Source organism: Accipiter gentilis, chromosome 8 (assembly GCF_929443795.1).
Source record: "Accipiter gentilis chromosome 8, bAccGen1.1, whole genome shotgun sequence".
Classification (NCBI taxonomy): domain Eukaryota; kingdom Metazoa; phylum Chordata; class Aves; order Accipitriformes; family Accipitridae; genus Astur; species Astur gentilis.
Genome location: NC_064887.1, coordinates 13,811,209 through 13,824,742, shown reverse-complemented (window position 1 = coordinate 13,824,742; position 13,534 = coordinate 13,811,209). Strand labels below are relative to the sequence as shown.

At 36.2% G+C, this 13,534-nt stretch overlaps 1 protein-coding gene across 1 annotated transcript in view; it reads left to right on the top strand.

Moving 5' to 3' along the window:
• The window catches only part of PIGK (phosphatidylinositol glycan anchor biosynthesis class K), a 74,957-nt gene that overhangs the window by 46,931 nt on the left and 14,492 nt on the right, over positions 1 to 13,534 (top strand). Inside the window, exon 10 of the mRNA XM_049808587.1 lies at positions 5,678 to 5,753. Coding sequence (XP_049664544.1) covers positions 5,678 to 5,753 — 76 coding nt within the window. The remainder of the gene's footprint in view (positions 1 to 5,677; positions 5,754 to 13,534) is intronic.

The following is a 13,534-nucleotide window of genomic DNA, read 5'->3' as shown; positions in this document are numbered from 1 at the left end:
TTGTCCTGTTATCTAGACTTACCGCTTTCCTGAAGTGTCTTAACAGCCCATTTCTGCTATGAGCAAACTAGTTAGTGATCCGATGTTGCTCTTTTTTCCCTGTATTTTTGTAATACTTGCATGACATAAAATATATCTCTGCCCTAAAGCCACTGCAGCTATTCTGTGTAGCAGACCATAGGCTGGATTAGCACTTGTGGCAAAATGTGCCACCTCTTGATGCTAAGGATTTATTTTTATTTAGCACACGTTGACTCTCTCAGGATTTTTTCCCATAAGAGCAAGCATGCAAATATAAATAACAAATAAGATTTTTCACTAAATATCTTGACACATTTTACTGGATTTAGATTCACTTTCCACAGTTTCTGTTTCATGCTTACTTTCCTTCATCTAAGAGCAGTCACAGTGGCAGCATAAAAATAACTTTTAAATTGAATTTTTCAAGATCCTTCTCTTCTGCTATCTCTTACTGCTTCCCACTTCTCTTCTGATTTTATGTTTCTTTCTAGTCTTCTCCCTGAAAATCAAGATCTCCTTATGTTTTGCATTACCAGCTGTCAGGCGTGATGCCATATATGCTGATATGCCACTGTGTTAGCTTGCTTTGGCACTGTTGGCAGCACTCAGCTGTCATGCTCAATTGAGACAGAAAGGACAATTTCTTACTGGAAAATTAATTCATGAAAAATGACTTTTGTTTTTGTAATAGAATTGTTTTGAAAGAAATTAAACATATAAAGACATTTGTATTACAACAAATTAGCCCTTAATTTTGTAAAGGTGTAAGTGTCAGATATAAATGAGCTAAACAGTAAGGCCAGCTAATTTTGTGAAATTACAGCCTCAAATTACCACATGATTTGAGCAAAAATCCCATCAACTGAGACTTTTTTTTTCTTTTTTTTTTTCTTTTTTTTTTTTTTTTCTCCTGACGTAGCTGGTTTTGAGCAAAAGTGAATGCCACCGCAGGCATCTGGAAGTTATCTCTGGAAGGAGAGTAGTAACCAATTGACTTGCATCCCTCTGTGAAAGGGAGAAGCAAGGTCAGGTTGGTTGCAATTGAGATGATCTTTCTCCTGACCTGTTCTCTTCCTCCAACCTGCAAAAGAGGAGGAAGTACAACATCCTCTGCTGTGTTGACCTTTTTCTCCTCTCTAGTCATGGCCTTCCTATCCCTTAGGCTTTTTAGAAGAGGATTGCCTTTTACAGCTAATTCTGCCAGTCTAGGACACCCTATGCTGGTGGGCCACTAATCTTAGGAATAGTGTAAAATGAAGTAGCAGTTTTGCAGCAAGTTTCTTTCTCCTTGGTACTAACTGCCCTGATTCTGGCTTTTCTTGGATCCGCTTGCAAAACTGACCAAGCTAACCAATGTAATTTTCTTAAAGACAGAATATGAGGCTCCTTCTGTGCTTCTAAGTTAGGCAGACTGATGTACTGTCTGCAATCATATGTGATGTTTAATTGTTAGCATGGTCCCTGATACTATTTTGGCTCATGCCAGCTAGTTCTTTCCTGGACAATGTTTGCATGTGGTTCAGGGCATAATACGTGCCTAGAGTGGCCAGGTTTGGATACAACCCCTGCTTTGGGGGAGAGAATTCAGCCATGTAGGTGTGAGCTACACCACGTTGCCTGATCTTACTGGTAGTGAGCTGTCTCTGTGTTTTTTTTTTAAAGACTATTTAAAATATAGTCTCTGTTCCCACTCGGGGATTTTAGGGTCCAGTAGCCATTTCTGGCCTTTTCTCAGGACAGACAAGTCTTGACTTTACTCCTGTTCTTGGAGCTTTTCAGGATGGATGCTGTTTCATGGAAGACTTTTTTTATGCCGTGTTTCATCCTCCGTGCTGCTTATAGGGTAGCAATTTTTTGTTGCATCATCCAGTTTTCACCTTTGGTAGAAGGAATGACTGCGCAACAGGTTTTGTTGGTAAGATAAAAGAAGCAAAAAGAAATTTAGAGGAAGTTGCCTTATAACTGTTATACTAATGTTTAGACCAGTAATCTGGTGCTTGCTCTGAGAAATGAAAACGAGATCTGTGGAGCCTTCATAGTAATATAATTCTCTTCAAAGGAGTTTATATTGCTTATATCTGTTAAAATGAGTGCTGAAAGTAGTGTATGGCTAACTGACATAGTTACACTGGTAGAAGTTAGCATGCTGGACATTTTGAAGCACTTCAAAGCATTTTCCAAACTGACTGTATATAAGAACTTGAAAATTGGGGCCTGGAAGGTACTTCTGTCACGAAGTTCAATTTCCGTCACAGGTGGTATCACTTGATAAGAAAATTAGCAAGATAAAGCAGCAAAAAATGTGGTTTTCTCACAAAATTTTTATGTTTATTTGCTTAAAATGCAACATAACTTCTAGGGGCAATTCCCCTTTTTAGCTAAAAAGAATGTCACTAGTATTAGATGTTTTTAATTTTCCAATGTGTAAATAGATATGAACAGTGATTATAATAACAGTTCAGATCTGACTCTTGGTCAGAATCATGAGTAGAAGCAGATGAGAATAACCCTAGAAAAATGTGTTGAAATATTCTGATAGTTGATCAAAAAAGAGAAAAGAGCTGGGAACAAAGCATTCAAGAAAACGTTTGTGAAGCCATACATATGCTCATGAATTTAGGCCAAAAAACCCCATCAGTTATGGTCAGTAAGAACTTGTTGATGCTTTAGGTTGGCTCAATAATCTGTGTATCTTCTCGCAGTTAATTTTTGTTAGATGGATCTGACCGTATGATACTAGGAGGAGGTGCTATGTTCTTTCCCTTGACAAAATACCATGCAATGGCTTTAGATGATAGTACTGCAGTATCATAATAATGAAGACTACATTCTTATTGTCAAATTTGCAAAGATAATTTTCTGTGAGTTATTCTTGCACTTTATTTAGTAACCTCAAATGCCCAAAAGTTTTTAGGGATACGCTGCTTTATCATACCTGCTAGCTCAAGTTAATGATTTGCTCCCGGTAGAGGATATAGTTGGGCAATATTTCATACAGCTTTTCTGTCAAGAGTCTTGAGCTTCCATGCTTTAATTTATGCAGTTTCATATAAAAGATTGAGATACATGCTTCTCCAGTTGCAGAGGCTTATCTGCAAGAGAGAAGAATCAAAACTCTCTTTTGTAGACTTGATAGCTAGTACATCACTGAGTACGTATACAAGAAGTTTATGGCATTTAAGCGAAAATTTTGAGAGAATGGTTCTGAACTTGTCTTCCAAAATACCTGTGTGCATGTGTGTATACATATTATTATAGTGTGGCTATATATATGTAGACACATGTATGTATATATATTTTAACATGTACCTATCTGTATGTTATATTTTATATACATATAACGTGTAGTATAGTTCAATTGACTTGATTTTTTTTTCAGAAAGTAAATTAGAAAAAAACTAAAAAATAGTCTTTCTTGATGTTGAAAGCCTATCAGACTAACTTCAATTTAAATCTAATTACTTTAAAATACATGTGTATACTATTCTCCCCTCCCTGTTTTTTTCATAAAGCTTCCTAAGGCTTAAAATTATCTTGATAATCTTTCTCTATTTTTTTAATCCTTTGACATTTGAAGAGAGATCTTTTTTTCTGCAGTCATCAAGGATTGTTTGACTATGCAAGGGAATGCTGACTCTGTCTAGAGAGAAAACATTGCCAAATGTACAAAGTCCTCAATACAACAGATAAGCCTTTTTGGTTTTTGGTTTTTTTTTCCTGCTAATATTCAGTTTATAGTTACTTGCAGCTTGAAGTAGTTAGTTGGGGATTTGAGTTACTGGGTTTTTAGTTGGGTTTTTTTCCCAGATTTGCAGTGTCCCTGTAAAGACTGTAGAGATAAGTATTCAAGATATTGATGAATATTTTGTTCTGTGTACAGTGGTTTCATATCTAGAACTATGGCTAAGAAATGGATTTATGTAGCTGGTATCCATAAATCAAGGTGTTATGTCAGCTAACAGGCTCCCAGTAGAACAGAAGTAATCTCAAATTCACACTGACTGCGGGTAGCTAAATAGTGCTATGTGTGCCAGTCAGGACCCCACAAATGATAGAAAATAAAAAGGAAATGAGTGGTAAGGTTCCTTCTGCATGCTGCAGTGGAGTTGCTGAGCCCACTCTGAGCTCTGATAGTTGTGTTGGACTATAACAGCAGTATATTTCATGTTGCCAGTACAAATTCATCATTGCCATAATAGTCCAAAAAACTCTAAAAAAGTGTAAGTAAATGAGCTGTTTCAGTAGACCAGCTTCAGTAGTAGTTCAGAGCTTGCTTACTTAATTTTTCTTAAGCACATTAAATGGTTTTAGATAGGCTGATCTTTGGAATATTGCCATGTTTCTTTCATTCTCTGCTTTTAAATTTCATATAGAGCAAGACTTTCATAGTTCCTCATATTCTGTTCATTACAGATTTCTGGGTATTCAGGCTTTTATTTGGAGCTTAGTAGCATGTCAAACTACAACAGAAATTCAGAAATGGAAAAGGGAAGAGATGTGCATTTATTGTCCTCTCTTTTACCACAGCCTGTTGATTCCCAGTCCAGGGACTAAGCCTGTAGTTTCTGGCTCTTTACTTGACAGCTGGTCTGCAGGTCAATTAACACAGCAAGTGTGTATCGTTTTTGACTAGAATGGGTATAAGGTAGTAATTTGAACCTGGAAAATAATGTCTTGGCCACAGTTTTTGTCTGAAAGTAATTCTGCTTTAGCTTCAGAGAAAGGCCTTGTTTTCATAGGGATCTTCCCCCCCTCCCCCCCATCATTTCTTGTAACATTATTCAAATTCCTGTATTCAGAACTCTTCAGAAAGATTGAGGAATGGCTGATGAAAACCTTGAATGATACTTTGAAAATGTAGCATGTGCTGTGCAGTTCCAGTAGGTGAAAGCAGTATGGTTGAAGGGTTTAAAACATGCTTTCATATTAATTTACTATCATTTAAATATTCTTTTAAGAGACTACTTATGGATTCTGAATTTTCAGTTGCAACTACAGTTTATTTGAAGTGTAAAGGGGTATGATGCATTTTCTTTGTGAAGTATTTCACTCTTTTTGTTCATGCTAGTTCTTTGGCTTTTTTGAAACCAGTAGTACACACTACTGTGCTGGCAAATGCACAAATGTTTCTGGTGTTGAACTTCTACCACAGCTGAACACTGAAGTGCACTTGCAGCAAAAAAGGGAAAAGCTGAATAATCCCTCTTGCCTTTTGAGATGGTCATATTTGAATTACGTTGGCAGGATTGAGTGAAGAAGCTTGTATTGTTGACAGTGCTGAATGTGGTCTGTAAATGCATGAGACTTTTTTTTTTTTCTGTGGGGCTTTCAATCCAGCTTTCACCAGCACTTTGTTCATCTAAAACTAAATGCAAAGGTTTTCTTAGGTTTCTGCTGCTAAATTTATGTTTTATGTGCTTTGGTCAGGGAAAAAATCCACACATTTCTGTTTACTATAAATTTATTATTTCACTCAACTTCATAAGAAATATCTTCAATTAAGATCTTAAAATACACTTTTTCTTCATCTTAAGCAAAATAATCTCCCAGATACCACACTTTTAAAAGTAATGTACTCAAAACTCTTAAATTTCAGTAATTTAACTTGGTAAACATTGTACTAACTTTGATAAACGTTAACTTCATTTCTTCCCAGGCTTCCAAAGGATGAACTGGCAACAGAACCACTAAAATATGCTGAACAACTTCCTGTAGCTCAGATAATACACCAGGTATGTCTTTCTATTTTACATATTTTCTTTGAGAATGAACATCTGTTAATACTTAAACCGCTTTTTTAGGTCACACAGAATCAATGTCCTCATGCTGGAAGTATGTAAAAACAACATACTCTTGTTCAGATGACAACTATTAAATTATAAAAGTCTTATTCTGAATATGGCAATGAAAAGATGCTTGCAGTATGACACAGTTAACACTTCAGAGGTTGCTGTTAAAATTGTGTGTCTACTGATATAAAAGAAAAAAAAAATCCATTAATTTCTTCAAATTTGCATCCTGACCTAAATCATATTCCCCTTCCTGAAAAAGCAGCCAAAGTATAGAATCATTGTTGTAGAGTAATTGTAATGACAAGTTGAGTAGGGAAAACAATCTCCTCTCCTAATACAGTTCTGAATTAGCACTATTTCTAACTATAGCAGTGTCATCCTACTTTCTGCTTTGCACAGGGTTTTTTGTTTGATTTTTGTTTTGCACAATAAAAAAACCCAGGGTTTGAGATTTTGCTTAGGTTGTGCCTTCTTACTGTGTCTTTATTTAAAATAATACCCTTCTGTTGATTTAGGTAAACAAATGAGGGATGATGTGGACATCTGAGCTAGGATTGAATAGAAGGCTACAGTTTTTAGTATAGCGAGTCGGGTTTGTTTGTTTGGTGGTTTTTTTTTTTTTTCCTCCCCAGTTTATGGCAAGGAGGAGGAAGAGATCTTTTCTCTGCAGAAGATTCTTTACTCCCTTCTTGCTGTTTTCTCAAAGTTCAAGGTCTGAGTCTCAATCTGTCCTGGTGGTAGATTAGTTGTCCAGTGTGCATTCACATGTCTTCTTATTCTTTGCTGTTAGTCACAGTGGGCTCTGCCTATTTTGTAGAAATAGCAACATAAAACTTGTGATATACTGTAAAACATGAGTATTGAGACTTAGCATCTCCCTTCTTGGTGATGCTTTAAAGAAAGCAAAAAGGCCTGTTCTGTTGCAGTCATTTGGAATTTTCTCCCACCAAAAAATTATTTTAAACTTTGTAGATGTGAGTCCTGCTTCAGGGACAGGTAACTATAGTTTTCCAAAGTCAGGACTGCATAGGTCAGATCACTGTTTTCCTAATGGTACCTTAGCAGTATGGAATCTTTCAGGTAATCAGGTATACTCTGAAAAATTGACCTGAAAGTTGGGGAAGATAATGATAGTTCATCATGGGAGACAAAATGGTACAGTCCATTCACTGCCTTGAGATAAGGAAGACTTCCAACCTGAAAAGTGGGACGTGGTGTTGGTCAGGATAGCAGTAAGCCAGATAGACGATGTTAGATAAAGCTGTGGTTTCAGACTGAGCTGGTTTTGAATGCTTAAAGATCGACAGAAACAAATAAAAGTCCACTAAATGTCAAAGTTGCTTACAAAATCCTATTAGTATTAATTATTATTGTAGATCTTTCCAAATACCTTTGTCAAGCAGTGTTTTTAAGCAGTTGAGTTGCATGCTGCAGGCAGTGCTGGTTTTACCTTAAAGGAAACATAAGCTTTATTTTAAAACTTTAAAGTGTACAAGTCTTTTCTGCGAGATGTAAACACGAGGGATTTTAAAACTTTTGGCTGAAATGTGCACCTCCGGGAAGAATCTCTGATGTGTTTAGAAGATGGAAGATTGGAAATCAGGACCAGTTTGTATGTCAGGAACTCCCTGGTGTTGTCAGAGCTTCAAATGACCCAACAGCCTGCAAATGTCACATTTAAAATTCTGTCTTCATGCCTGACTCTCAGCATAAATGAATTAAACAGCAGAGCAGGCAGCCAGTCAATATGCTCTTAACAGTGAGAGTGAGCAATGAAACAGTTTGGGGGTTGTTTGGAATCAGTAAATAGAAAGTGCACGGAATGGCTCACCTAGAGGAAAATCTCAAGTAGGAAACAGAATTAACCTTTAAGATGGTCGACCAGATGAAATGTCATAGTAATATTTTTACAACATTAGGTGGGTAAAAACCACGGAGGGTTCATTTGGCTACTGTGTGTTATACTGCAATAGAACATTGCACTGTGGAAAGGCAAAAATCTGTTTTTTATGTACTCTTATCTGTTTGCTGTAAGAAATTTACTAGTAGTATAGAGCTGTGGTCTGTGCAAGGCAGCAAAGCAGACCCAACAGAACTACAAATGTCTTTGATGTAGAGAAACAGAATAAAATGACCACTGTTTAGCTCTCGTGTCAGGCATCATGCCCTGGTTTTGTATCATGGTGATGCCCTTTTTGAGACTCTAGGAGCTGTAATCACCTAAGCATACTCTGCACCAGTGTCCTGGTGAATTAGCACTGCAAAGATTATAATGTATTGTTTCTGAGGGACCTGTGACAATTGGGACACATAGCGCAAGGGCCATGTTAAGTTTATATGAATAAATATCTTTAAGAAAAAAAGAAAGAAATTATAAGAAATAAAAAAATGAGTGAAAACATGAATGAAAAGCAAATGAATTGTGTTTGTGGTGTTATCATGCTTTATCCAAATGGGTAATCGCTGTGTTTTAGTGTGGGCCTTCGTTGTTGGTTCTGTATCACAGGTAAGATAACTTTCATGCTAACGCATGTTTTGTTTACCTCTAGGCAGAAATAAAGGCATCAGTAATGTATCTTTATAGCATAAATATACATTAAAATTTCACAATGGTAGACAGGTATCCTAGATCAGTATAATGCCAAAGTACATTTTAATTACAGTTAGTAGCCAAAATGGCTGCTAATTCTGTCCAGATTTCTCTGTCAATTTATTCTCCTGAACACTACTAAAAGTCTTTCATTGGGTATTTATATGTGATTTCTAACATTCTCTTCAGTACTTCATCTCTGGTATTTTAAAAAACAATATACTAATGAACAGAAATTACTTTTTTATTTCTAATCTGATTATTCCACAAGAAAATTTCAGACTTGGTACATCCTGACCTACTTAACAAAAGGAGACCCAGGATCTGATTTTGGGATTGATCTTAAACTTTATGGCACTAGTAATAATTTATTATTATAGCAGTATAAAACCAGAAGAATAACAACCCTATAAAGTTCACAGTTCCAATTCTCAGAAATGCGTTATATTTAACACATTAGACCACGGTTAATTAAAAAGACAAATGTGAAGAAATGAAAATAAATAACAGAATGGAAACAAATACTAACATTTAAGCCACTAGTTTTTAGACATGAACCAAAACCAGACATTTCTAAATAAAGGAGCTTTCTCCATTTTCAGAAACGAAAAGGAAAAATGTGCTTTTAACTGAAATAAAAAAACACTAGTGCTTGGTAAAGGAATGCGGTCATTAATATAAACTTATAAAATGGCAAAAGTTAAGCTTTTAGAGGAATACCCACATAAGACAGCTTTTTTAATGAGGTTCTTTATGTACAGCTATGCATACAATGCTGCTACTTAGAGTAAGTTCAGAAATAGTAAGGCCAAAAAAAAAAGGGGGTGGGGAGAAAAAGGAGAGACTACTTTAATTCTGCACTTGTCTTTAGTTGAAACAGGTCTGGTGAAAGAACGTGCAGAAACTGCATTTGAGATTGTTTTCATTTATCATAAAGGATACTCACTGCTGGCCTTCCAATTCAGCAATGTATTTTAATAATTATTAAAAGTACCTAACTTCAGTGCCAGTGCTCATGCTCTGAATGTCCCTGTGTGCTACCATATTTTACCTAACTGGGATTTAGGGTATTGAGACTTAAATTGTTATAGGTGTGCTACTGATGGAAGAATGTTTTATTGATGTAAGGCATATTTCAGTGGATAAATGCCAGATCTCCTGATGTTGTTATAATTGAAAACAAAATGAAACAGCAAATTCAGACCACTATCAACTTGCATACGTATTTCAGTCCATTGTAAAAAATTAAGCAGATAAATTAACATGCTGTTAAAACAGGATGGTATTTCAGGAAACTAACTTCCAACCCATCGTGGCAATTGCAGAATTTACTTAAAATTTGACATGGCTTACCATTGCACATTTGCTTAAAAATAAAGTTCCTAGGTATTTTCTCATGTAAGGGAATGCATGGGGGAATGTTAGATATAATTTCTAATTAAACTAGATTGAGTTTCCTTTTGGAGGTATGTATTTGTAGGGTTTTTAACCAGTGTGTTTCTGTAGCCTCTCTGTAGAAGCCTCAGTGGAAAATGCCTTCTGTAATCTCAGGAGATGACTGGGAGATCATGCTAACCCTGTTGAGTAAATATGTCTCTCTACTCCAGACTACAGTTGAGCAACTTGCGTGAGCACCATTAGCTTTGCTGAGTTTAAACTTGGAGGACGTTAGGGAGTTGCCACATCCAGTCTAGTTTGAGGGTATTGACTGTAGCCCACAGTAAGGGAAATAAGAAATTTAAGAAAGAAGATGGGAGGAGGATCTCCAGAGGCTGATGGTTATCAAAGATGACTCTAGAGTTGCAGTTCTGTATTAAGTCTTGCAAGAAGGTCTTTGTTTCCATAATTTCTGTGCTTCTGTAATGAGTTTGCCCTCCTCCTTCTCCCTCTTCCACCCACCCCTTTTGCTTTGAAGATTAGTTTTTACTAGTTCTGGGGACCTCATTCTCACATAGTAGGGGGGTGTTATTTTGTTGCATTTGTTGATGTTTTTCCTGTTTCACACTGATTTAATTGAGGGAGGTTTTCTTTAGCAGCATTTGGCAGAAATTGTTGAAACTATTTCTGTTGAAACTATTAAAAAATAGAACACACTATGTTGTATAGATTTTTTAAAGTATTTTTTGATTATCTATAACATAATTTTAGGTCTCAGACTTAAATGTTTCCACAAACATTACATTAAAGTGGTTTTATGTGGCTTACAATCTTTGTGAAATGCTTGATGTGAAAATTAACCCATCACATGCTGATACAGTCTTGAAAACATAACTTTAAAATTCAGGATCACACTGGAGCCTTGCCCATTGCCTTGCAGTTGCCCTTTGGCAATTGTTACATTTCAAGAGGTCCTTTTGCACTCAGTCTACATCTGTTTTGATGGTAGAGTCTTGGTTCCTATTTATGGTTTATAAAAACCATTAGTGGTGTTCAGAACTTTGGTCAAGTATGCAAGGTGTTTAATAGCACAGCAGTAGCCCAGATTCTGATTTTTTTGATGCAGACAGTAATTTTAGTTTATGGATAATAATTTATTAAAAGTTTTAAAGTACTTTGATAATTGATACTTGCATTTCATTGTGTCTTTACATGCTAAAAGGTTCAAAAGCAACTTGTGATACTTAGTTATGTCAGGTTGGATGTGTAAAGTTTTAGACCCAGCTATCTATACGTTCTCTGAAAATCCATCCCTGTAGTTGTGTTTGAAAATAACTTTAAAGCATAGCTTGCTTTTTAAAACTCTGGTCATGGTATTCAGCTAGATGATGTCGGAGAGAAAATAGGAAAAGAGGACCTTTCACCAAAAGGTCCAAATTTTGCTGCACCTGTTAGCACAGACACAGGTCTTTTCAGGGATGCTTTTCTTTGTCAGAACTGATTTTTTTCAGGATGGTTGAAATCCTATCAAAGATTAGAAAGTACTCTCACTTTAGAATTCAGTTTTATTTTAACAAAATACATTATGTGGCTACCCAACAAAAAGCCTTGTGTCATGCCACCTTGCACTAGGACACCTGCATGGTCAGGCTTTACTTTGGCAGTTCTGAGCAACTTACTGAAGATGGTGGCGTTCCCTTACCCCTGCCACTTCTTGTGGCCGCTTTGGAGTATATGGAGAACAGCAGCCTGTTCTGGTAGTGTTCATGTCTGTTCCAGACTAGAGGTCAGAAAATCTACTTCTGATGCATGTCATGGAAATCTCTCAAGATCATCTTCCTCACCAGCTGACCTAAAGTCCTTTCTGGGGCTCAGGCATTCTGACTATATTCATGTGCAGAACTAAACCCAGGCGTGCTGAACACCTTTTGCTGAACCAGCACTTCAGATATATAGGAGTTAGAAATTAACGTGTTTTATTAAGTTGAGGGGTTTTTTTGCAATTTGTTTTCTTTTCTGTATTGAACATATGTTTGTGAATTGTATAACCTAGAGGTGGTTTGCCTGCATTTTATAACTCTAATGGAAGTGGTCTCAAGTGGAATCATGACTGGATGTTATCCAGTAAATAAGAACTTGCTTCTTTCCCTAAATTATATCCAGGATGTCGATTTAATTTCTCTCACTGTTGCATAAGTTAGAGATTATTTAAAGTTTTTTGGCTTCCTTTAAATTGGATGTTACCTGGTAGAAAACTCAGTGCTCAAAAGGAGCAAACCAAAACTTTCTGTGAAAAGCTATTACTGCATGGTTTTGCCAACTAGCAAACAAATATGTCATAGAGCAGCAAAGATATTCCTGCCAACACTGTGTGCTACTTGGCACGTATGGGTGCTTTGAAATTCACTCTCTAATATTTCTTCTAATATAAAAGGTTGATTAAAAACACTGTGAGTAGCAGAGTCTTCCTGTGTGTATGAGTCATGTAATGTATACAATGTGTACCTTTAAATCTAGAGAATGAGTGCTTAATTAGTTTGATAGTACTGTTTTGTGTAAATAATAAATTAAGAATGGAATAATCCCGTTTTTCTGAATCACTCCAAGAAATCACCACACACATTCTTGACTTGGTTGTAGATGGTACAGATCTTTACTGGCAAAACATTAAACAAGAAACATTTTCAGGCATTTTTTCATCTAGTAACTACTGCAGAGTCAGCGATGGTATTCAGGACCTTCATTTGTAAGCCAGTAGTCCACGCAAACAGTAAGGTTGTCTCTCTTTTTCTTTTTCTTATTCAGAAATTAAGTAGCACATTAGCCTAATGAAATTTCATAAGCAAAGTCATAACATTCCTGAAATAGAGCATATTTCTGAGTGTAGCATAAAGTATTTTTGTAAAAGATTTAAACTGTAACTTTTTTGATTTGCTGTTGTTTTTTTCTCATCAGTTCTTTCCAATCACAGAATATAATAATGTAGAGTTAGCATAAATTCCTGATGATCTGTTTTTACAGACAAGGCACAGCTGCTTTTCTTTTGTTATGTTTTTCATCTGAGCATGAGGGAAGCCCTCTGGAAGCATAGACCTAGTAAAGCAGTCTCTTTTCTTCTGTCTTCCCATTAAAGGACTGTTGTAGGTGATGACTCTCTGCCTATCCAGCATCATTATTTTACTATTTCTTAACCGCAGGGAAAGTTCTTCTTCTTTATCCCTTTGTTAAGCTGAAATATTAGATGGAAGCTCTTCTCTTAGTCTTCAAGACACATTAAAGATAAGCATCTTAGAATTATTTTTCTTTCAAATGCTGCCTTCCATATCTTAAAATTTAGCAGTAATTATGAGGAACTTAATTTCTGTAAGGATAGACTACTGAAATATTCAGTCATGAGGAACTCTTCTTTTGTTTGCATAGAACACTGCTTGGCAGTGCCAGAAAAGAAGCATGAGTGTTTTTTGTTGCTGACCAAGCATTTACAGGGGAACTGAATGTAGTATTAAGTTCTTCCAATTATAGCTGAATACAATGGATTGAATAACTAAATGCATTGAAAGGTATCTTGCATTAGGAACCTGAACAGTCGGTTGTGGGGTTCTTGTTTTTTAACCATTTCCTACTAGAAATACCACACTGAACATTTTTTGTAAGCTAAGAAAGCGAAACTTTGCCATGGCCTGTTCCAGCTGCCCAGAGACATTGGAGTTGGAGGATCGTATAATTTTCTTGCCAGAAACGTTGCATGCATGGT